Source organism: Ovis aries, chromosome 7, assembly GCF_016772045.2.
Source record: "Ovis aries strain OAR_USU_Benz2616 breed Rambouillet chromosome 7, ARS-UI_Ramb_v3.0, whole genome shotgun sequence".
Taxonomy (NCBI): Eukaryota; Metazoa; Chordata; class Mammalia; order Artiodactyla; family Bovidae; genus Ovis; species Ovis aries.
The window spans coordinates 38,349,855-38,376,247 of NC_056060.1; the positions used below are offsets into that span (position 1 = coordinate 38,349,855).

A 26,393-nucleotide genomic window follows, 5' to 3' on the forward strand; every position below is an offset into this window, starting at 1 on the left:
AGAAGCCTGGCAGGCTACAGTGCATGGGGACTCAAAGAGTGGGACATGACTGAGCAACTTTCACTTTAGAATGAGAATTTCCATTTTCTTTGACAGTTTCCTTAGATTAAATACCCTATCGCTGTCTCTGAAAGAGTGAGAACAAGGAAGCAAGAAGATAGCCCAGGATGGCAGGAGCAGTTCAGTTCAGTTCAGTTGCTCAGTCGTGTCCAACTCTTTGTGACACCATGGACTGCAGCACGCCAGGCTTCCCTGAACATCACCAACTCCCGGAGTTCACTCAAACTCATGTCCATTGAGTTGGTGATGCCAACCAACCATCTTATCCTCTGTCGTCCCCTTCTCTTCCCACCTTCTATCTTTTCCCAGCATCAGGGTCTTTTCCAACGAGTCAGCTCTTCGCATCAGGTGGACAATGTATTGGAGTTTCAGCTTTAGCATCAGTCCTTCCAGTAAACATTCAGGACTGATCACCTTCAGGATGGACTGGTTGAATCTCCTTGCAGTCCAAGGGACTCTCAAGAGTTTTCTCCGGCACCACAGTTCAAAAGCACCAATTCTTTGGCACACAGCTTTCTTTATAGTCCAACTCACATTCATACATAACTACTGGAAAAACCATAGCTTTGACTAGATGAACTTTTGTTGACAAAGTAATGTCTCTGCTTTTTAATATGCTGTCTAGGTTGGTCATAGATTTTCTTCTAAGGAGCAAGCATCTTTTCATTTCATGGCTGCAGTTACCATCTGCAGTGATTTTGGAGCCCCCCTCAAAAATAAAAATAAATAAAGTCTGCCACTGTTTCCACTGTTTCTCCATCTATTTGCCATGAAGTGATGGGACCAGATGCCATGATCTTAGTTCAGCTAAAGTAAATTCATCATAAAGACTCTGTAAAATATCATGTCCACTTGGGACTTTTAATTTTCAAATATTCACGAGAAATATAAAAATAAAATCTTTAAACAAATGTTTTTTCTCAAGGCAGCTCCATTATAATTTCTCATTAAATCTTCTGGGAAATGAGGTGAAGTATACTTATATGACATATTGACATGATATAAAAATTTTAGAGTTTATTTTATACAGTTTAAATTGAACACTATCATATAAGGCTATAGTTTCTTCTTTTTAAAGATAAGATCTTAACTACTTGGGGATGCAGAAGCTAAGATGGGAGAAAATAGCACAAATATTAATATTCTCAAAATATTAACACTGCCTCAAGGTTTAATTGATTAATGCTTTTAATAACTTCTGCAAACATCAGAAAAACAAATATGGCCACTTAATTCAAATAAAGGAACTGAGTGTAATAAATTCTTAGTTCCATTTAATAATCATTCATGTTAAAATATGAAAAGTAAATGATTAAAATATTATTTTCTTGGTAAATGTAAATATTTTCGCCAACCTACATTCACTTGAGAAGATAAAATTTTACATTTCTTATTACTAAAGTTTTAGCTTTAACCTTATCTCAAGTACAGAGATCCTGGAAATGGATCAGTTAATCAAGAATCTACTAATTTTACATCTGCTCTCATGCTAGAAATGTAAGAGCTGCTTTGGCCCACAAAGACCTTAAGTTTTAGTAGGAATGGATCGAAGGGTCTTTAGAGAAGGAAACAGGAAATAGTAAGGTAGAGGAGGAATAATTTGCACTAAGACACTGGATAGTTTACATTAAAACATTTCAGAACTGATACATTAAAATGATAATCATAATTTCTATTTTGTACTGCCTGGTGAGCAATATTCTAGGAGCTTTGCAAAGTTATTTCAAATAAATGTTAATTGAAAACGGAAAATGTTTTTCTTTTCTTGGAAATAGAAAACTAAAGCTCAGAGATATTAAGATATTGTCCATGGGCCATAAACATATAATGTTAAACTCATTAAACAAGGAGGCCATTTGACTGAGGGGTAAGCAAACCAAAATCAAAGCCTATGAAAGGATCAAGTTTACAAAACTGAAATCTAAAGATGACCAGTCACAAACAGATAACCAGGCTTGAAACTTTGAAAGTAAAAGTGACTCAGTTGTGTCTAACTCTTTGCAACCCCCATGGACTATACTGTCCATGGAATTCTCTAGCCAGAATAACGGAGTGGGTAGCCTTTCCCTTCTCGGATTTTCCCAACCGAGGAATTGAATGGGGGTCTCTGGCATTTCTGGTGGATTCTTAACCAACTCAGCTATCAGGGAGGCTTTAAACGATAGCCAGTCAATAACTTGCTTACTTTGTTTTTACATTTTCTATATGTGTCGCCACAAGCTCCTGTCTATGGAGCCCTCCTAATCACTTCCAGTTTGGTGCTGGTGGATCAGAATCAATTTCTGCTCAAATATGAGTTTAAGAGCTTGCTTAAAATTTTCAACATGCCTCAGTTTATCTTTTAATAACACCGGGTGTGGGCGTGTGCGTGCTTAGTCATGTCTGACTCTACAGTCTATGGCCTGTACCAGGCATTGGAAGGAATAAAAGCTATGATTCTGTGGGTCAAAGAAAATTCTTTAAATGAATACTCTCTTCAAAGTCATCATTCATACAGGGGCAGTGGTTGTACACTGTTTTGCTGTCGTTACCTAAAATGTTGAGAAAAGAAACTTGAACTTACCATTTCTGTTTCTGATATACTCTTTTGAATAACCTTAAGGGTTTGTCTTCAACTTTTGAGTGTAAATTTATTTTGTGAGAGTAAACTAAGTCTTTTAGAATCAAGTCAGACTGGTGAAAGAAATAAATCCATGAGAAGGACTTTTTGTGTTGTTCCAACTCACTCTATAAGAAATAGTACAGAGGGTTTTGATGAAGTCAACAGTGAAATGGCTAGATAGCATCACTGACTCAATGGACATCAATTTGAGTAAACTCCGAGACATAGTGAAGGGCAAAGGAGCATGGAGTGCTGCAGTCCATGGGTTTGCAAAGAGTTAGACACAACTTAGTGACTGAACAACACCAACAGTGAAATAATAGCCAGTGATTTTGAAAGAAGTATATCTTCTAATGTTGTTGTTGTTGCCATCTAATATGCATGTTCAAAAAGCAGTTTCACTTTGAAGTTCTAAATTGTGCATACTAAACACGAGGGTCCGCAGGGCTATCAAGGAGGGCCCTTCTCAGTAACTAAGGGGCTTACTAAAGGGGGAAGACTGAGGCAGGACTTAAATGGCTGAAGAGTTGAAGAACTGGTGGGAGGAGGAGAATGGGGGTATAGAAGTCTACGATAGAGGCATCATTGAATTACCATGTCTATGAGGCTGAGAAGAGATGGGAAGAATTAAGATGAAAATAAGAATACATCTGAATAAGTAGAGCATTCCAGGTTATGTTAGAAGGCATATTGTTGTTCTCTTAAGTAAAATTATTGTCCATTTACTTATAAATTCCCTTGTATAGCCTTGAACATCTCCCTGTGTGAATATGGCTAACTGCCTCCTTGTTTCCTCTTTAATCAGTACTTTGTCTCTCATATAATATTTAGATCATTTTAGTCAACATAGTTTTAAAATAAACCAAAAAGCAGTTCAGTTCAGTTCAGTTCAGTCACTCAGTTGTGTCCGACTCTTTGCGACCCCATGAATCGCAGCACGCCAGGCCTCCCTGTCCATCACCAACTCCCAGAGTTCACTCAGACACACGTCCATTGAGTCCGTGATGCCATCCAGCCATCTCATCCTCTGTTGTCCCCTTCTCCTCCTGCCCCCCATCCCTCCCAGCATCACAGTCTTTTCCAATGAGTCAGCTCTTCACATGAGGTGGCCAAAGTACTGGAGTTTCAGCTTTAGCATCATTCCTTTCAAAGAAATCCCAGGACTGATCTCCTTTAGAATGGACTGGTTGGATCTCCTTGAAGTCTGAGGGACTCTCAAGAGTCTTCTCCAACACCACAGTTCAAAAGCATCAATTCTTTAGTGCTCAGCCTTCTTCACAGTCCAACTCTCACATCCATACATGACCACTGGAAAAACCATAGCCTTGACTAGATGGACCTTAGTTGGCAAAGTAATGTCTCTGCTTTTCAATATGCTATCATTATATTTGTTCAATTCAGTTACTCTGTATATCTCAACACTGTAGAAAATTACTCAGTAATTCATCTGACAATAGTCAGCATATCTGTTACATGCATTCCAATCTGTCTTTAATTTTCCTTATCTTTATAGGGTCCATGATATTCTGCTTTGGTTGAATATTCATTTGATTGAAAGAAATAAACATGCACTCTTCAATAAGCTTCTTGAGTAAAAGAGTAAGCGATAATGGCTTTAATCTATGGTTCCCTCCTCTTCATACAATCTGGTCTTGCTTTGGAAATAGATAAGGAACATGGGTCTTTCAATAGCTCTGATTGTTTTCTTTCACAGTTTTCCTTCATTTGGAAAACAGAAATTGTAAGTAAAGGGAGCATGGAATCACATTTGAAGATAGCTGAAAGATGGTTACTTAATACATTTTAACACTTGTCAGTTTTGAAGTTTTCGTGTGTACTTTATATCTTATAAAAGAAATATCTTTAATTGTAGGTGCCTACATATAATAAAGCTTTGGTTAAAACTGACATCCAATGTAGTATATATCTTCTTCACTTGATTTTCAAGAAAATATATCTCAAAATACATTGAAATATATTTCTTCACTAAAAGATTTCTTACTTCACTGAAAGATTTTACCAGTGCTTTGAGATTAAACCATTTAAAGTTTGGCTTTTATTAAAAATAAAATGCTATAGTTTATGAAATTAAAATAACAGTATATAGTATACATATGTACACTTCAAAGAGCAATAATTTCTTTTAGAGGACCATAGGCATAACTGGACATCTTCATTTAATGTAAGTATTTGAATATATTCTTCCAATGACATTTTCACTTAATTACTATTTAAATGATCATTATTTTACTGGATAAATGTAAAAATCACTCTACTGCTACTATGTTTAGGCAAGTGCTCTAATTTTGTTCAATAGGCTCAGGCATACTATAATTTTTAAATAATGAACCAATTAACCTATGCAACATTTTTATTTTCAATGATCTATTCTAATACTGCTTCAAATAAATATAAACAACTTAAAAGAATTATTACATATTTTCAAAAAATGTGAATGAAATTAAATAGTGGCTGAATATTTAAACATCTGTTATTAAAAACTATATAATATATGCTGTAATTTCATCTAGCATTTTTAGAAATTTAGATGAATTTTAAACCACTATTTTTCAAGGCCTTATATTTGAAACTTCTCATTCCAGTCTATATCATTTGTCCTAACTTGCTATTGTAGAAATTAAAAATATTATAAAATAGGCATCAGCTTTCAAGAATGAGCACTGTGAACAAAAATTTAATAATTTAAACCATTTCATTATGGTGATTAAGCTACTCTTAATAGGACATAGAATGGTGTAAAATACCTCTAGGCTTCTGTCACTTCCTAAATCACTATCCACACATTTTAAGAAGAAGCAAATTAACTGGGGATAGTAAATAATTTAAAAAGTTTTAATAAATGACTACTGTATAATTTTAACACATTGGCTAAGAACAAATCTCATTTGAAGATTTAGAACATTAAGCTAAGTGGACTGTTTCATTTTTTATGCAATATGAAAACAATTATACTATTTATACTTAGGCCTTACTACCTCTGCTCATCAATTACTAATTCAATTAATTCTTTAATTCTTTTGATTGGTTATTGTTTAATTGGACACAACTAAAACTTAACAAGGGAAAATATGCTTTCAGTTCAGTTCAGTCACTCAGTCGTGTCCGACTCTTTGCAACCCCATGAATCGCAACACGCCAGGCCTCCCTGTTCATCAACAACTCCCGGAGTTCACTCAGACTCACATCCATCGAGTCAGTGATGCCATTCAGCCATCTCATCCTCTGCCATCCCCTTCTTCTCCTGTCCCCAATCCCTCCCAGCATCAAAGTCTTTTCCAATTAGTCAACTCTTTGCATGAGGTGGCCAAAGTACTGGAGTTTCAGCTTTAGCATCATTCCTTCCAAAGAAATCCCAGGGCTGATCTCCTTCAGAATGGACTGGTTGGATCTCCTTGCAGTCCAAGGGACTCTCAAGAGTCACATTTTTGTGTGTTTTTCTATCTACGATGACCATCTATTTTTCATTCTTTCAGGTTTCAAAACAATATACACAATATATACAATTATATATAAATATATGTTTATATTTATATATTTTATGTATATATATACATATTGTGTGTGTGCAAAATAAGACTGTCATAGAACTTGTCAGTGTAATATATTTTAGGAAAGGAGATCTTAATAAACTAAAGTGTAGAGTTCGCATCCTGAAAAATGTGTTAGGTACAAGTTAGAGTATTTGACATCTCCTCCCTTCATACACTTGGACATTTTCAGCTGTCAAACTGTTATGTGGCTAGTCATCAGATATTCCTGAACCCTAACTAATGAAGAACAAATTATACAAGAAGTAAGATATATATATATACACATATATATATTTATATATAAAAATATATTCCATATATATATACATATATATATTTATATATATATAAATATATTCCATATATGTATATATACATTCATTTGTTATATTTACTCAATGCATTTGATTAGCTATAACATAAAATATATTATGCTGAGAATACAAAATGCATAAACTATAGCTTTATATATCAAATGGATATCTGATATATAAACTATATGAAATAACATTTTATATTCTATATGAATTATTAGCACCTTGGCACAGCTATCCCAATTAAGCACAAATACCATATTATTTTCATTCTTTTAAGAGATCACCATAAAAGTTAAAATGTTTATCATTTTAAAATGTTATCAAGATTTCTGCATGACTAGTTTTACAGGAATAAGCCTTAAGTAGTTAAGTCTTCTGGAGTTGTTACCAGTTATTTGTAACTGGCAGATGCTCAGACACATAACCAGAGTCTTCAAAAGAGTTGGGAATACATGAAAGAGAGCTTTTTGAAAGACATTAGGGCATTCTCACCAGCAACTGGCCAGACTGCTGGCACTCAGCCTTGTTTCCTGGTAGGCTGGGGAACTTGCCTCTAAGAGGAAGTGTTGTTAGATTAAACCTTCTGCTCTGCAAAGTCACCTTGGGATGCAAATCTTTTCCTGCGCATTAAATGAATTTGGCTTTGCCTACCTATGTCTATTGATGTCTTTTAGTCAATTACATCCTTGTGACACTAGAGACAACTTTGCCCGTATTATCTTCATCTGATATTAACAGGATTGAATTTTAAGATCTGGTGCTGAACTTATTATATCTGAAATCTATTAGGAAGCAAAAACGGGGGAAATTAGGTCATGAAAGGAATCCTAGAGGTTAGTATATTCTATGGAGATTAAAGATTCTGGCTCTTGAAACTTTAATTCAAAATTCCCTAGAGCCAATGGGTTCCACCGCTTCTATTTGTGTCACAGCTTCCACAGAGAGATTTCAGTAGAGTGAAAATGAATTGCCCAATAGCTTTAGGAACATTGAAACTTCCTGCATAGTTCCAGAGGAAAAACATATTCTTGTGATTACTAACAAGAATGAAGTACTCCAAACTGTATCCACATCCTGATTACCTAAGAATGTCTCTTATTTATTGGAGAATTGAGGAGATTCTTTAAAATTTTGTTTTTCTTTCTGAAACTTGTTTTCACATGAACCTCCTACCCTATGAGCTTATTATCATGAGTATAAAGGCCAGTGAGAAAAAAAAGGTAACATTCAACTGTGGAATGGAACTTACCATTTAAGAGCTGCATTCTTTACAGATAAAACTAGTAAGATACTTGACAAGTATAAGTTTGCTTATCCACAGAACAAACAGCACACTGAAACCTGAGTTTCTAAAGTATAGGGACAGGAAAGGGTTAAACAGCAGCCAGACCCTTTCTCCTCCCATTACTCACACTCACAGTCCTCATACATAAACATGTGTGTTGTTATCTGTTGCAAACATAATCCTTCCATATTTCAACTATCTTTCCAAATTTAAATTAAGATAATTCAATCTTCCAACATCTTTATGACTAATATAAAAATAGATATTTTGGACTGATTTCTATTTTCTGTGTTAGAAAAGAACCACAAAAGAAAAGAACATCATTGCTTATTAAAGTGTATAGTTACTTCCAATTCATTCTTTTTCTTAAAGATTTTGCCACCATGTAAATAATAAATAATACTTCAACTAAATTTTACAGCAACATTCCTGGAGTTTAAACAGATTGTACTTAGCTTGCTTCTTCTCTTCAGTATTACCCACACCACCTGCTATCCAAATTCCAGGGCATCATTCTCTAATAACCCAACACCAGTAACATTGTTAAATTTCTTAATTTCATGAGTTTAGGCATTTTCACACTAAAAGCAAATACAAAGCACACTATGTCTGCATTTTTTGTTAGCCCTTTCAATGAAAATAGTTAAAAATCTATCATTTTCAGCTCTCAGAGTTAAATAATTATCTGTTAGGAAAGTAAAGCAAAAAATCAGCACCTAATATCTGCCTGAATTATCTCAATATTACTACAATTATGTAATTTACTCTTACAATTTCAGATAGCAAACATAGCATTGCAATGATTAGGTCTCCACAATTTAAGCAAAGGACACCCTGAAATAGGTGAATAATTTGGGCAAAGGACAGGCAATTGCTGAAGCAGAAACATAAACAGTGAAAACAAAAGAATATTATAATCTGAATTAGCAATTACTTCCAATTTCCATTTTGCTTCATTGCACACAGCCAGTTTTTAACCATTAGGCTTGTTGATTCTTTGGCCTTAACCAATGACATAACACCATCATAATCATCACACACATACTAATACAATTCTTTTCCATTAGTGTGTATTAGCTCAAATAATAGGCAGACTTAGGGAAATTATAGTTTAAATTGGGTAGCAATAATGTAGAAATATTGATTCCTAATCCAACTCCAAAAATTACCCAATTTTCTTCCCTTCTCCCCCCCAATAGAAATACATAGAAAAAAATGTACTCACACTGCACGATGAGCTGCACCAAGGCTTCTCTCGGTTTCACATTAAATCCATTATACTGGCTGGTCTGACATCGGTACATTCCTGACATTTCCCTAGACACATTCACAATCCTCAGTGTTCCATCATAACTCTCCATCTGCATACTCCCGTCAGGCATTGCGACTTCTTTATCCGCTCTAGACCAAAGGATGATGGGTTTAGGTTTTCCAGTTACTTGACACTGCAGTTCTATTGTGTCTCCTTCTCTGGTGACCAAAGGTGATTTTTCCTGCGGAACAGTCAGATTGGGTGGAACTTGAAATGGGAAAAAGAAAATTTTTCAAGGTTAGTATATACTGGTAAAGCATATTCAAACACAGAAAATCATAAGGAAACAATTTCTGCTGGTTGAAGAAGTGTGACAATTCAGATGACAAAAATTACAGAGACCTTGGGATAAGTGGCACATACCCTCATTTAAGTAATTCTAAATTGTTTTCATGTTCTCAAATGAGGACTTCGAACATTAGCAAGATAAATAAGCATTAAACTGGAATGCAAATGATCAACAGAAGAACAATCTACTCCATGACTGGCCATTATCAACCATTAACTGGGTCTTTAACATCTGCATTTCACAAAAGAGTGATCCTACTTGCTAAGGTAAGATTAAGTTTTTCAGTCTTCTGCTTCTTAGGCCATTATCTCTTACCCAAGGATGCTATAAGAAAGGGATAAGAGATATTATAGACTTAGCAGGTACAGTAAATGCAATAGGAAGGGGAAAAAGAAGAACCTCTGATATAAAATCCAAAGCTCTGAAAAACTGATTTAGAAACTGACCAAACTGCTAAGGTTTAGATTTTGTTCTCTCCCCTGAGAAAATGAAATGGAACAATGGATTACAATGGCATACTCTGACAACTGAATGTATCATTCTTTTCGATTTTTAATATTTTTTGACATTTGAATTTCATACGATTTGCCTTGAACACATTTTGAGATCGTTGTAAATAGGTTGTCATGACATTGCCACTATTTCTATAAAATGTATTTCAAGTGAGTTTTGAAAAATATATTTCAATAATATAAGAATGTAATTTTCTCAAGTAAAGCTAATTTCTGATGTTGCCAAAGATATTTATTAGAAAATTAGGTTGATTTTTAAAAACTGTATTATTTATTTTGGCTGTGCTGGGTCTTTATCGTGTTGCGGAGGCTTCTCTAGTTGTGGTGCCTGGCTTCAGTAGTTGTGGTGTCCGGGCTTATAGTTGCAATATGTGGGATCTTAGTTCTGCGACCAGGAATCAAACCCAGGTCTCCTGTACTGGGAGTGCAGATTCTTAGCCACTAGACCATCAGAGAAGTACTAGATTGATTTTATAGGAAGTTAACTTTACCACACTTGAAAACATGAACTAATAAAAGGGAAATATTATTCAATGAATTTTAAAAAATTTTTTTAAAAGGTATCTCCTGTTCCACTGGAAGACTTTTACTTCTCATACAAATGTATATGAATTCAAAAGTATTTATACAATAGAGGATCTGTAAGAAAAGCATGGGCTAAATTAGAATGGCAGAATAAGAATAACCAGAAACATACACATAATTCTATCCTTGTGAAAATGTCATACATTTTCCCCTTTGGAGGTAATACTGCATATGAACAAAAAGGCAAAAATTTTATTTGCCCTTCTAGCATTACTGTGCTCCAGTGCTCAGGAACAAAACAAACACATTTAACCTTTAATATATTTTTCTACTCATGTTGAACTGTTTTCTTATACATACAGAAAACAAAATTTACAAAGTGATATCAGAATTAATTATTTTGCTGTTTAAATATCTTCATGACTACTTTTCCATTTAATTCTTTCATTTACTTCTAGTTTAAAAAACTATTTAACCACGCACAGCATCTTAGAAATCAGAAAACATGAAACGTTTACCACTATCTTCTTGAAATATATATACATTCTAGGAAATGGCATTAACAAAAACACGTTTAAATATGGCTGCATTAAAAAAAACCTATATGATTAAATCATTTACTCTTGTAAATATAAACCACTAAATAATGTACCTAAATAATTTGTTCTTTTTGAAATGAACCACCAGAGAATGATAACAATACTAAACAAGCATCACCTTGTAACAATAGGATAAAAAAAAAAGCTGAAATATTTATTCACCCTCCATGAGAAAGGATACAGAATAACAGCAATAACCTCAACATTTGACATTAATTATGCTCCTATTGTGTACCTGGCATAGTTGGGAATTTTACATTTTCATGAATTCTCATGACCATCCTTGAATCAAATGTTTAATATTAAAATTTAACAAATGAGAAAACTGAGAATAAGAGAAGATAAATATTTTGATTTGAGCAGAATTAAAACTGAGGCAAATTGATAGCAGGTAGCTGATGTAGAGATATGAACCCTGAAGCAGGCTTTAGCAAACTATGGTGTTTCAAAGGAACAACAAGTTAGCACTGGACTCCTCTCCTTTTGCTCATAATTACTTTGTTCCTATGGACAAACTGGAACAGTTTTCCCTGCTTATCTCTTGGCTGGCATCTCAGGGACAATAAAACAGTCTAGGTAGAAATGTGACGGAGTATGTAACACATATGCTACAAATTACCTTATCTTTCTATACTGCATCTTATATATCTGCCTTAAATCTCTCTCTATATAAAAATACTAGAATAATTCCCACATATGGCAAAACAAATGTCCAAATTATTTTACATTTGTACAAAATAAATGAAAATAAGTTATACATTGATAGATTATTTAATGGAGTGTTATTTAAAATTGGAGAGGGTGGGATGATTTGGGAGAATGACATTCTAACATGTATACTATCATGTGAATTGAATCGCCAGTCTATGTCTGACGCAGGATGCAGCATGCTTGGGGCTGGTGCATGGGGATGACCCAGAAAGATGTTATGGGGAGGGAGGTGGGAGGAGGGATCATGTTTGGGAATGCATGTAAGAATTAAAGATTTTAAAATTTAAAAAATAAAAAACTAAAAAAAATAAAAATAAAAAATAAAAAATAAAATTGGAAAATTTCACCTCTTCCAAAAACAAGTCACATGACCTTGGCCAAGTTTAAACACTCTGAGTATGAACTGCTTCATTTTTGAAACTAAGAATTGATATTTAACCAACTCCAAGGGTATTAATGTGCTGATTATAGGAACAAACAGTAAAACATTAAAGATAGAGAGGGCTAATAAAAGTATCCATTTTCTGATTTAAAAAGATGAATATTCAAAGATCTTATTACATTAGGCCAGTCTAACAAAAAGAGATCCTTGGCTAGCTATATTCTTTTTAAGTTTATCATGCTAAATAGTTGGAAAAAAAAAAAAAACTCCCTTGTAAATGTAATCATTTGTTAGATAAACTTTTCTTCTTTTGTAATAAAAATTATAGAAATACAAACCTCAGTTTTAATCTAGGTAAGTTACATATTTATTTTTTAATATATTTGCTGATTTTAAAACAAATACCAAAGTCCAGTTAAAATACAGCTTATTTTCCACCCTTTCCATGATGTTTTTGAAATTTTTATTTCAGAGTTAACCCTTTCTTTAACAGCTTTCTTGGCTAAGAAGTTCCTAAAATGTTAAGTTTTTATAGGCTTCCCTCTTTCTCTCCACATTATATTTTCCATTTTCTAGAATGCTCTAAATTATCATTATTATTATATTTTTTTCTGTTAGGAGATTTTGTTTGTTCTCATGAATATCTCTCTGTTTTGTAGGGTTGTAATAAGAATTATCACTTTACCTCAAGATTCTTTCATTCTGTAATTGCAGCCTACTATGATTTTCCAAAATTCTTGCAAGTCCTTAAACCTAAGCACTATTTATTTCTTGACTTAGTTGATAGCTAATTATGAGGACACTTGATATGCTAATTAAAAACCATAGACTTTTCTTTGTTTAGCATTTATTCTAACTCATCACTTCCAATCAGCTGCTTTGGTTTGTCTATCAAAAATCTCTCTTATATCTACCCATTTCTTTTCATGGCTATTGGAAGATTTTTTAGTAAATTCATCATTATTTCTTCTTGTGACAATGTCCTAAGTGGTCTTTCTGTCACTAGTTTAATTCTTCCTGTCCTCCTGCTTCCCTGTCATAAGATTTATCATCAGAAACGCAATTATGTTTCTGTCACTATGAAAATTTCAATCCTCAGTGAGAGTGCTCATCCTAATGCTGCTTTAATTTAAAAAAAAGAAACTGAAATCAGACTGACAGATTTTGAAAAAATCATGATATAGTCACATAATAGATTATGATACAGCATTTTCAAGTGATGATGTAATTGACCCACACTTATTGATAAAGATATTTATATTGTTATGCAAGAAAAGCATTCTTGTGAATAGTATGACCAGCTATAACCACTATTAATAAGTGAGTAAAAGATGTTACTGAACGGTATATACCGTATCATATTTTTATATAGAAAAGACACATGCCAATGAATGTCAGCAGAGAGTTTCTTAGAGGGGAGAATATACATGATTCACCTTTATATTTGCAGAATTCCGCACTCTCTTTTGCAGTCTCTGAGCTAACAGGAACTCAGTAAAATGTTTATACCAAATATACAAATTAAGACAGTGAGGCAGTTGATCACTGGGTTAGAGAGGAAAACAAGACTTACACAGGGGAAAATGCAGAGGAAAAGAAAGCCTAGAAGGAACTATGCTGAAACACTAACAGTAGTTCTCTCTGAATGTGGAATTATTGGTAAGTTTTATTTTTGGTATATTTTTCTTCATCTTTCACTCTTCTATAATATGTGCTATGCATATTAGCATATTGTAGGGTTCAAGAACTCAGAGAAACTTAAAATGTTAATGCAGCCTATTTTCCAAAGCTCCATTTGATGAAAACTCCACTTTTCAATAACAACAAGAGTGTCACTCCAGATACACTGATCTAGACAACACAGTCTTAGAAATGCTCTTCTAGAATCACTCACTCCTACAACATTCATTTACTTACAGTTCCACTGACCTTGAACCTCAGGGCTCTTGCAGTTTTTTCCTGCAGTAAAGTGTTCAGCAAGTCTGCCCCTGTCTTCTAGCACTCTTGCTTGTCCCATGTGTTGAGATCCAGTTCAAAGTTACCACTTAGGTGATAACTTTGCCCACCCCTTGGCTGAGCTGGTTGTTCACATTTCTTGACCACATATTGGGTGTATACTCACTTCAGCTGTACTCATGGCTTCACTCTGTATTTTCTCCCATGTCTATATCCCTGACCACACAGCTCTGAGAAGGCACAGAATGTCTTGCTCTATCTCTAAAGCCTAATGCCCTACTTTTCTGGTTGGCAGAAACCAGGAAGTTATGAAATAACTGAGGAAGGAAGAAGGAGAGAGAGAGCAAAAGGAGTTAAGAAGGAGAAAAGATAAAATGCTAAGACTATAACAGAAAGAAAGGTGAAAGTTGCTCAGTCGTATCCCATTCTTTGTGACCCCATGGACTACACAGTCTACGAAATTCTCCAGGCCAGAATACTGGAGTATTCTCCCTTCTCCAGAATACTCTCCCTTCTCCAGGGGATCTTCCCAATCCAGGGATTGAACCCAGGTCTCCTACATTGCAGGCGGATTCTTTACTAGCTGAGCCACCAGGAAAGTCCATAACAGAAATAAATATGATAGATAAAAATCATGAATATGTTTTAAAAAGCAATAATGACCAAATGTAATAATTCTACAATTATTTCAACTAGCAGAATTTCCACTAAAATATATTTTTAATACAGATTTCAAATGTAGTCGTTATTGAGATCTGGGGAGGTATGTGAGAGTTAAGGGGATCTTTCTGATGGCTCAAAAGGTAAAGAATCTGCCTGCAATTCAGGAGACACCAGTTTGATTCCTGGTTTGGGAAGAAATGGAAGTGGCTTCCAACTGTATTCTTACCTAGAGAATTCCATGGACTGAGGAGTCTGGCAGTCTACAGTCCATGGGATCTCAAAGAGAGTTAAGAGAGTCAAAAAAGGGCTCTTGCAGTTTTCCTTTTCTTTCACTTTTCATTTGAGATTTGGATAGATAAATCGTAAACTAAAAACAAACAAACAGCAAAAGTGCCAACAGGATATATTATTTAATTTGGTCATAATGGTTTTTATGTTCTTTCTCTAATCAAATAAGTTATTTTTTATTAAAATATTGACTCATAACAAAAACATCAAATTAAGGAGAAATGTAAGAAATGTCTAAGCTTTTATTCATATTACATTTGCTAGAAAAATGTCTCTCCTATTGAAAACACAAAGATACATATAGTCTCTGATATATAGCCTATAATACGCTGACCTTGCTTTGATTTTTCTTATATAAAATGCTATTGTAGGAGATGCTATAATCAAAGAGACTTCAAAAACATGATATGGCACCAAAACTTCTCATTCCAAACATAACAAAAAATAGGCAAGTAATTTGAGCAAACTGGTTTTCTGTCAACTTTTCCATTGTATCACAGGCTATAAACTAAAGCAAGTGTAGAAAATAAAAATGCTTTCATTTCTTCATTAGGAAGGAAAGTGAAGAAATTCAATCTTAGCTTTTACTCAAAAAATGGCAGGCTTATTTTCCTCACTCAAAAGAATACAGGGGAAAGTTAGTTAATCTCAACTATATGAGAAAATATGCTGTTAGAAACAAAAAGAAAATCAGAATATGCTTATTATGAGCTTATTGCTTTAAAATATATAAATCTGTATAGTGTATTTTAATAGTAGATATTTAAATAAGATCCATTTCTTTAATACAAAAATTGTAATAAACTAATAAGTGGAATTGTCTCCAGAAGGACATCCAGATTCATATTTTCAAGAATCCTAAAATAAGTATGGCACTAATTTAATTATATTTTAATTTTAGGGAGAAGTAATTTATAACACATATGTATGTTTTAGAGTGGAATGTATAATCGATATTTAAAACATAAATAAATAAGACCAAAATAATATTTTGTGTTTATAAAAATGAACCTCAGAAATAAAAATTCAAGCATGCTCATGCTGACTAGGTCTATGTAAACACATGTAAAAAAGTTAAGACTCAAGAAAATAGTGAATTTGTAGATTTAACTAATTCAAATGAACCGAATTTATTGTATTTTTTTAACCTTCAAAAACAACAAGTGAAGTAAAACTTTCCTGTAGACTTTATGTGAGTTTCAAGCTTAGTGACCTAGTGATGGAAACTCAAAGGTTAGAAAAGTCCTTAATTTAGACCTCAAAATTTTAAAGGAAACATATTCTCTCACACTTGAGTGCTTTGTCAGTGTCTAAGTCAGCAGTTGTTTTTTTTTTTTTCCCCCATGTAATGTATTACACATTAGCTTCCTAAGCATGTGGAGAAGGAAATGCCAACCCACTCTAGTGCCCTTGCCTGGAGAATCCCATGGACAGAAGAGCCTGGTAGGCTACAGTCCATGGTGTCGCAAGGAGTCAGGCATGACTGAAAAACTTCACTTTCACTTTCTTGAAGCATGAGACTTGCCCATGGATATAGTTGGATTTAGAGGTTTTGAAAAATCAAAAAATGATTTTACATGAAGGTATAGAACTGAAAGATGGGGAAACAGTGGGAAAGGTGGCTGACTTTATTTTTGGGGCTCCAACATCACTGCAGATGGTTATCGCAGCCATGAAATTAAAAGTTATGACCAACCTAGACAGCATATTAAACAGCAGAGACATTACTTTGTCAATAAAGGTCTGTCTAGTCAAGGCTAAGGTTTTTCCAATAGTCATATATGGATGTGAGAGTTGGAATATAAAGAAAGCTGAATGCCGAAGAATTGATGCTTTTAAACTGTGGTGTTGGAGAAGACTCTTGAGAGCCTCTTGGACTGCAAGGAGATCCAACCAGTCCATTCTGAACGAGATCAATCCTGAGTGTTCATTGGAAGGACTGATGCTAAAGCTGAAACTCCAGTACTTTGGCCACCTAATGCAAAGAGCTGACTCATTGGAAAAGACCCTGATGCTGGGAAAGACTGAAGACGAGAGGAGAAGGGGATGACAGAGGATGAGATGGCTGGATGGCATCACTGACTCAATGGACATGAGTTTTGGGTAGACTCCAAAAGTTGGTGATAGACAGGGAGGCCTGGCGTGCTGCAGTTCATGGGGTCGCAAAGAGTCAGACACGACTGAGCGACTGAACTGAACTGAAAGAACTGAATGGGCCTCCCAAGTGGCTCAGTGGGTAAAGAATCTACCTGTAATGCAGGAGATGCAGGATAACCGGGTTCAATCCCTGGGTCAGGAAGATCCTCTATAGAAGGACTTGGAAACCCACTCAAGTATTCTTGGCTGGAGGATCCCATGAACAGAGGAAACTGAAGGGTTCATAGGGTCACAAAAGTCAGACATGGCTGAAGGGACTGAGCACACATGCAAAGAACTAAATCACTTGCAATTGCAACAGGCATCAATGGCATATCAGTAATGCGTTTTAGTAATGGACTATGGGTTAAGTATGGAGAAGGAAATGGCAACCTACTCCAGTTTCTTGCCTTGAGAATTCCATGGACAGAAGAGCCAGGCAGGCTTACAGTTCATGGGGTCACAAAGAGTCGGACATGACTGAATGACTGACATACACATATGGCTTAAGTAAGATAAGCCTGTGGTTAAGTGCAATCGTCAGCATCTGGTTCTAACTACACTCAATTTTCTTCCATTCAATTAAGTATCTTCAATCTAAGAGAGAATAATATCATAACTATAAACTATGTTTTGAGACCTTCACATACTAATGGTTGAAATATTTTAATTATCATGTACCTCATACAGCTATGAACACATTTTGATGAACATACTGCTAAGATTTGTAATAACAGCCTTAATATATGGAATTTATAAGTGGCCATTAGAAAACATTCATATGATATAAGGCAAATCTGATAATTCCCTTCAATATAAAAATAATTCTAATCCAAATATCCAAAATACTTTTTAAACAAATAAGCTTGAATAATTTTCTTAATAATTTGTGTCAATTAAAATATCTAGTAAGATGTGTTTGAAAGATATTCAAGGTGACAAAGAAATCCAACATGCTAAAGTGAAAGTGAAAGTGAAGTCGCTCAGTTGTGTCTGACTCTTTGCAACCCCATGGACTGTAGCCTATCAGGCTCCTCTGTCCATGGGACTTTCCAGGCAAGAGTGCTGGAGTAGATTGCCATTTCCTTCTCCAGGGGACCTTCCTGACCCAGGAATCGAACCCGGGTCTCCCGCATTGCAGGCAGACGCTTTACCATCTGAGCCACCAGGGAAGCTCACTTATTAATGAGCTTCTCATATACGCTTTCTTTCAGAGACCATGATGGGTAATAATATTTGATGAAACACAGCAACACTCGGAAAGCTCATTTCTCATGACAGAAATAAAGGTTGCCAATAGATACTTCCTGTTTTGTAAAAACATGGAGATAATATGGTGATTTATATGATATGCAGTACACAGAGTGCTTCTGCAGTTTTTTTTTTTAATATGAAGAATATCCCAGAACCATAGGTTAATATGGTATACCAATATATTGCGTTGCTGCACTTTCTTCTGAATTATCCTCCCCTTTATAAATCACTAAAATCCAATTGATGACTTTTTTTCTCTCTTGTTCTAAAAAGATCTTACTATTTCTGAACTAATCTTCCTTTAAAATATTATTCTACAGTTCAAATAGCGTCAGCAGCTCCCCATTTTCTAGAACTAGACTAAATTCCATTGTTTGTTTTCCATCTTACCTTCCACCATTATTAATTTATAGTGCTTTTGTGAAAAGCTCTCTATTCAACTTAGATAGGTTGCTTTTGGTCTGCTTTTGGGCTTCCCTGGTGGCTCCGATGGTAAAAAATTTGCCTGCAATGCAGGAGACCCGGGATTGATCTCTGGGTTGGGAAAATCCCCTGGAGCAGGGAACGGCTACCCCTGGAGAAGGGAATGGCTACCCACTCCAGTATTCTTGCCTGGAGAATTACATGGACTAAGGAGACAGGTGCCAGGCTACAGTCCATGGGATTTTAAAACGTCGGACACCGCTGAGTAACTAACACTTTCACTTTGGTTGGCTTAACACTTGGCTCATTTCCTACTCAATGCCTTCCATCTTTCCCTGTAGGAATGACTTTTCCAAAATAATTCCCATCCAATGATTCCCAATTCTTCTAAGGCCCCATTGAAACTTCCTATTCTCTTAAGTCTTTCCTAATTTCTGTATCTTTGTATCACACTCCACATCTCTGAAAAACAGTATGTCTGACTTACTCTATCAATGTATTATGACAAAATGTCTACTCCCTTTTATATGTAGGTAAAACATTCTAAGGTAAGTATCAGATTTTATCTATTTCCTCAGAAATGGCTCCAAGACCTTGTGATGTGTTATTTTAGAGGTGCTTAATACATTTTTGATTGATTGATGGAGCACCAATCAAGGTTACTAAGCAACCACAGTAAGAAAACTATTGATGAATAATCACCTCTTGATTATTTGAGCTTAGTTATAAAGTATATGAATTTCAAGATCATTTTTTTACACATGAACTCTTATTTTTAACTGAAAAAAAAAACACAAAAACAATAGGTTTCATAAAGTTAGGTCTTACACTAGATTTTAATTTGGGCACAGTAAAGATGCTTGAAGACTCCCATGGACTGCAAGGAGATCCAACCAGTCCATTCTGAAGGAGATCAGCCCTGGGATTTCTTTGGAAGGAATGATGCTAAAGCTGAAACTCCAGTACTTTGGCCACCTCATGCAAAGAGTTGACTCATTGGAAAAGACTTTGATGCTGGGAGGGATTGGGGGCAGGAGGAGAAGGGGACGACAGAGGATGAGATGGCTGGATGGCATCACTGACTCGATGGACGTTGAGTCTGAATGAACTCCGGGAGTTGGTGATGGACAGGGAGGCCTGGTGTGCCATGATTCATGGGGTTGCAAAGAGTCAGACACGACTGAGCAACTGAACTAACTAAAGATGCAAGGAAGTAAAATATTAGAAATATTTGGTAGTAGTGAGTAATTTGTCTATGTTGGGGCTTTCCCCCATCATCAGTAAAGAAAAGGCTAGTTGGCTTTACAACAGAATGTCAGTTTAGACCCATATTTTAAGATTTGTATTACTTACAGTCTTTTTTGTAAATCACATATGAAATAGATATATTTTTAAACATGCCATCATACCATATGGCAAGCTTACTGTTTCTGTCCATGATATGAATAAGCATAAATACTTCTCTTATCATATGCTGTGGATAAAAACTGTCCTTTTTGCACTGACACACACATTTTTTTTTTTTTTTACTGACTCACCCATAATAAAGCAGAAGATGCTAATAAAGCAAGATTGACAGTGATTTACAAATCTAGCTACAGAGCAGGATGAAAGCATGCATTAAAAACAAACATGAGATTAAAATACCACGATGTGTGCTTTTGGAAATTCTAAAGGGAAATGGGCATGCATACACCCACATAAACACATACACACACATGCAAAATGCTTATTTTTTTTTAAGAGTTAAAGAAAATCTCATTATAAGGGTATTGCTAGTGATTTGAAATCTATGGGAGGAGGCAAGATTCTGAGGAGTAGCAACTGTGGAAAGTTTAGTATTAGAAGATGGAGGACATGCAGTGAGTGTCACTCAATCAGGATAACAGGTTTGGCAGGCAACAGTTGTGGCTGTTCCAACTCCCCTCTCCCAGCAGGTGCTGCTATGGCACAAGAATTGTCTCCAAGGGCTTCAGTGGAACACAAAGTATAAGATGAAATAGCAACACAGAAAATAAGTCCCTGAGTGGCATTCATATTTTCTCTGCTAAACAAGATACAGGGCCAGTTGCAAATAAACACAGGTTCTATCTTTGCTGCCTCAGAAACAGATCAGTAAATGGGGCCTTAAGCTGGGGATGCTTATGTAGCATTTGTTTAGATTTAGTTTTCAAGTATCTTGAATTGTTATGATCTTCTCATAGTCTGGTTTTCTAACTTGAGCTTATAATAAAATATTTTATAGAATCATTAATAGAAATCTATGTCAAGAAGACAATGTTTTGCTGATATTCTGGGGAAAGATGTGAAAGCATATCTTTTTTTTTTTTTTCCTGGGTTTAACTTCTCTTTCCTGACTTATTGTATGTTTCTCATATACTGAAATACAGAAGTGAATGAGGGTCACTGACTGAATATGTAAAGTATTGCAAGTGAAACACTTGTTTTCTTTGGAATGGCAACAACGACAAAAATGAGACCAAGATCATTCTGCTTGCTGGTAACTCAAATTATGTTAACCTTTTAGCAAGCTAGGAATCTGAACTAGACTGAGAATGTTGGAAGATACGGACCACAAAAGAAGCACTTGCTTTTATTCTTTAATAAGAAAGGAGATATTATAATAGTCAAAACAGCAAATAAAATGCTAAGATTTTAATTATTTAGAAAAGAAAGAATCATGGTTTTGCATTGTCGACTTTGCCATTTGATTTTGGAATACATTCTTAAATAAATGTAATTACATTACACATCATTTTAATGTGCATTTCTCGCTTTACATTGTTTTACTTGTTGTTTATTTAATATTTATTTTAGACTAGGGAAATGATGTTAGACAAAAGCAAATTCAAGTGATTTTCCTATTTGAGTTTGAAATAGGTCATAAAGCAGCAGAGACAACTCACAACATCAACAATGCATTTGGCCCAGGGACTGCTATTGAACATATAGTGCAAGAAGGGTGGTTCAAAAAGTTTTGCAAAGGAGATGAGAGCCTTAAAGATGACGATCATGGTGGGTGGCCATCAGAAGTTGACAGTGACCAACTGAGAGGATCACTGAAGCTGATCCTCTTAAAACTACACAAGAAGCTGTCGAAGAACTCAACCTCGACGATTCTATGGTCATTTGGCATTTGAAACAAAGTGTAAAGGTGAAAAAACTCGATAAGGGGGTGCCGCTGAGCCGACCACAAATCAAAAAATTGTCAGTTTGAAATGTCATCTTCTCTTCTTCCATGCAACAACAAACCATTTCTCAATTGGATTGTAACAGGTGACAATACGTTGACTTTTTATATCAACCAGTGACGACCAGCTATGTGGTTGGACTGAGAAGAAGCTCCAAAGCACTTCCCAAAGTCAAAGTTGCACCAAAAGAAAGCCACGGTCACTGTTTGGTGGTCTGCTGCCAATCCACTACAGCTTTCTGAATCCTGGCAAAACCATTACATCTGAGAAGTGTGCTCAGCAAATCAATTAGATGAACTGAAAACTGCAATACCTGAAGCCAGCACTGGTTAACAGAAAGGGCCCAATTCTTCAGCACAACACCCTACCACACATAGCACAACCAATGCTTCTAAAGTTGAATGAATTTGGCTATGAAGTGCTGCCTCATTCGCCATATTCACCTGATCTCTTACCAATTGACTACCACTACTTCAAACATCTAGACAACTTTTTGCAGGGAAAATGCTTCCTCAACCAACAGGAGGCAGAAAACACTTTCCAAGAGTTCATCAAGTCCCGAAGCACAGATTTTTATGCTACAGGAAAAAAACAAACTTATTTCTCATTGATAAAAATGTATTGATAGTGATGGTTTCTCTTTTGATTAATAAAGATGTGTTTGACCCTAGTTATAATGATTTAAAATTCACAGTCTAAAACAGCAATTACTTTATTAGTAATTTACTTCGTATTTAACAACCTAAAAACTAAGATATGATCAGGTCATTTGATGAAAAGGTAATCAGTCTATAACCATTTCTGGGAAATAAAGGGCCAATTCCTCAACTCTCTACTGTTAATCAAGTTCAACATCATATTTGGTATATGTTATATTTTAAATAATGCAGAATAAAGCTGGAAAACATATTTAGGGATAAGAAATTGATTAAGAATTTAAACTTTAAAAGTTGAATATCACATTCTAAACATATACAAAACTAAAACTGTCAAGCAGAAGAGTCCTAGAGCTTAAGAGTTAGCTCAGATAGTCCCAAATTCATAGAATGTTGATATTTCATAATACAGTTGTGCTCTTGCCTACGTACTCTAAAAATATTGTGCCGTGATTTGTCCAAATACATTTAAATATATATATATATATATGCACTACCGCTTAAATTAACACTTTGGAGTAACAAAGGCAGATCTGTATATATGAAAACATGCACTAGGCAGGACTTAATACCAATTCATTTTAATATACATTTGTCAGACCCTCAAATAGGTACATTGCTTAAGACTGGGGCAAGAGAGATAAATTAGACCTTTAACTACTTTTAGAACTTACAGTGTGCATGATGAAAGCTGATAAATAAGGAGAATTCTCAGTAACTGATCATTGTTCATAATCGTTTTTAAGTCAGAAGGCCTTTTTAAATTGAGATGCAGAGTTCGGAACAGTTGTAAGTGTACAAGATCAGAAATTTTACCTGGACTCAGTGACTACCACTTACTAACTGTGCAACCTTGGTTTGTCTTTGTTTTCTCATCAGCAAACAAGGCTGATGAAAAGAATTTGATGAGAATTTAAAAATAAAATGGCATAAGTTACACTAGAGCATCCTGTGAAGTGAAACATATTTCAAGTTTTATAATATACTTTTAAAGAGCAAGGCTCAGGTCTGGCAGCCTGGATTCAGCTCTACCACCTACTAACTGAATAACCTTGGGAAAGTTAGCTAAACAGTATCTTAGTTTAACTAAAGTGAGCATAATATTACTTACTTCAATTTTACTTTTTAGTATTAAACAGTATAATATACCTAAAATCTTGACCATAAGGTCTATCATATAATAAATCCTCAAAATTCTCATCTTCGTTTTTTATTAGGGTGGTATCAACAACTATGAGGGATTCCCTGGTGGCTTAGCAGTAAAGAATCTGCCTGCAAATGAAAGACATGTGTGAGGAGATACAGGTTCAATCCCTTGGTGAGGAAGGTCCCCTGGAGAAGGAAATGGCAACCCATTCCAGTATTCTTGCTTGGAAAATCCCATGGACAGAGGTGCCTTGTGGGCTATAGTCCATGCGGTCACAAAGAGTCAGACACAACTTAGCAACTAAACCACGACAAACATTAATGACTATGACTATATTTTATTGTTCTGTATATATGTCTATATTAGGGCCAAGATTTTGTTATATTCATACTTGTGATGTCTCAAATACTGAATATATATATATATATATATATATATATATATATATGAAACTCCAATACTTTGGCCACCTGATGCAAAGAACTGACTCATTGGAAAAGACCCTGATGCTGGGAAGGACTGAAGGCAGGAGGAGAAGGGGATAACAGAGGAGGAGAAGGTTGGATGGCATTACCTACTGGATGCACACGAGTTTGAGCAGGCTCTGGGAGTTGGAGATGGACAGGGAAGTCTGGTGTGCTGCAGTCCATGTGGTTTCAGAGTTAGACATGACTGAGCAACTGAACTGACTAACTGGTAATATATGTGTGTGTATATATATATATATATATATATATATAATTATATATCTTATAGAAATTAAATATTTATTTATATTATATAAATGTATTGTTTGTTTTATTTTATGTTTTAATATTTTATATCATTCATTTATTTTATATTTATATACATTTCTTTATAAATTATATATTTTATATAAATGTATATTATGCATATATAAATATATATTAAATGTTATATATAATTATGCATTATATATGTAGTATAGTATATATATTATCATTGCCATTTTCAGCTTTCTTGGCAATATGTAGTTCATTTCAGATGATGACATTATTTGAAGAAGATACTTTGGAAAAGATAGGAATGAACCTTTTTAATCTGAATAGTCAGAGACATTCCCCAAAGCTATCCAAAGAAGCAGGTTGCAGATTTCTGCCATTAGATACAATAACTTGATCTGTGTGTTTGGATAGTATTATAAAATAGCACATAATGCAGATATTCTAGGTCTCAGTCTATTTCTATGAAGTAATGAGGTTTGGACATTCCTAAATACATATATATTCCTCCCTTATGAGGATGACAAAATGTCAGCGCTGTCCATTTTCACAAAGGTCAGGGTGTTGCCATGAAAACCAGGGACAAATAAGTAAAAATAAACTGTCTGATCATGTTAATTATGTGATCGCTTCTTTGGATGAGGAATTCTAAATTAAAAAGAGGATAAGCTATAAACTATATATCAAATCTACTTAATGAAAGCATAGAAAAAAAGATGCTTTAAAGAAACTCACAATTTATTTTATTTTCAAGAGCAACTGTTGGTCACAGAGGTAAACTCCTCAATGACAAATGGCTAGAAAAATCAATTAACTTCTATAATAAAAAGGCCATTTGTCTCCTTGTAGAATCCATGTGACATTCTTTGGCCTTTTATAAATGCTCAGTCTGAATAATGTCTATGGTTTACAAATTCCCTAACTACATCACTGATTATGTACCAATGAATATGCCTTATCCTGTGGAAATAGACACACTCACCATCTTAACAAACATTTTAACCTAAATAAAGCTGGCTCTTTCATGCTTTGTCAAGAGCATAGCAAAAACCAGTCGACCCCATAAATAGTAGCTGCACCAAGCTCCTCCGTCCATGGGATTTTCAAGGTAAGAGTACTGGAGTGATTTGCCATTTCCTTCTCCAATTAGTAGATAAGTGGTCAATTAAAACATAGGATTTTTCTTATAACACATGGTGACTTTATTAAGAAAATTTCTACACATGCACGATTGCATTTTATGATTCAACCTGCCACTCTGTAGAAGTATAGAATGCTACAACAAAAATATGGGCCTAATTTTGGAGCCACATAAAAACTCATATAACGTCATTGATAGGAAGGATATATAACTCATTCTCAGCTAATAAATGTGTGAATAGAGTTTAGTACCATTTTATTAATGTAGTTTTAGATTGCATTTTATTCCTAAGCAAGGATATTTCCATTTAAATGTCAACTAAATATATTATGTTTACAAGTATTATTTAGACAGTCTTGGTAAAAGTGGACTACTTATGTTTCATTTATAGTGCAATGTTATTCACACTAAATGCATTTTACAGTGCAGACATTTGAACTGCTTGTCATTTTATTATTTCTACTTCGCATATTTTAATTACCAATATATTTCATATTGTGCATGGAACCTCTTTTTAAAGTGCAGTCATATGCTTCTCAGTTCACATCTTTCTAATCTCATCATTATTACTGATAGAATATCCCTAAAATTTGAGAAACTGTGATTTATTTACCTGATTTATTTATGTACTTGAAAGAAACCTGGTATCC

General features: G+C 34.8%; 1 protein-coding gene across 1 annotated transcript in view; it reads right to left on the minus strand.

The window, feature by feature from the left end:
- MDGA2 (MAM domain containing glycosylphosphatidylinositol anchor 2) overlaps positions 1 to 26,393 on the minus strand; it is a 925,916-nt gene that overhangs the window by 225,213 nt on the left and 674,310 nt on the right. Inside the window, exon 8 of the mRNA XM_042252298.2 lies at positions 9,041 to 9,334. Coding sequence (XP_042108232.1) covers positions 9,041 to 9,334 — 294 coding nt within the window. The remainder of the gene's footprint in view (positions 1 to 9,040; positions 9,335 to 26,393) is intronic.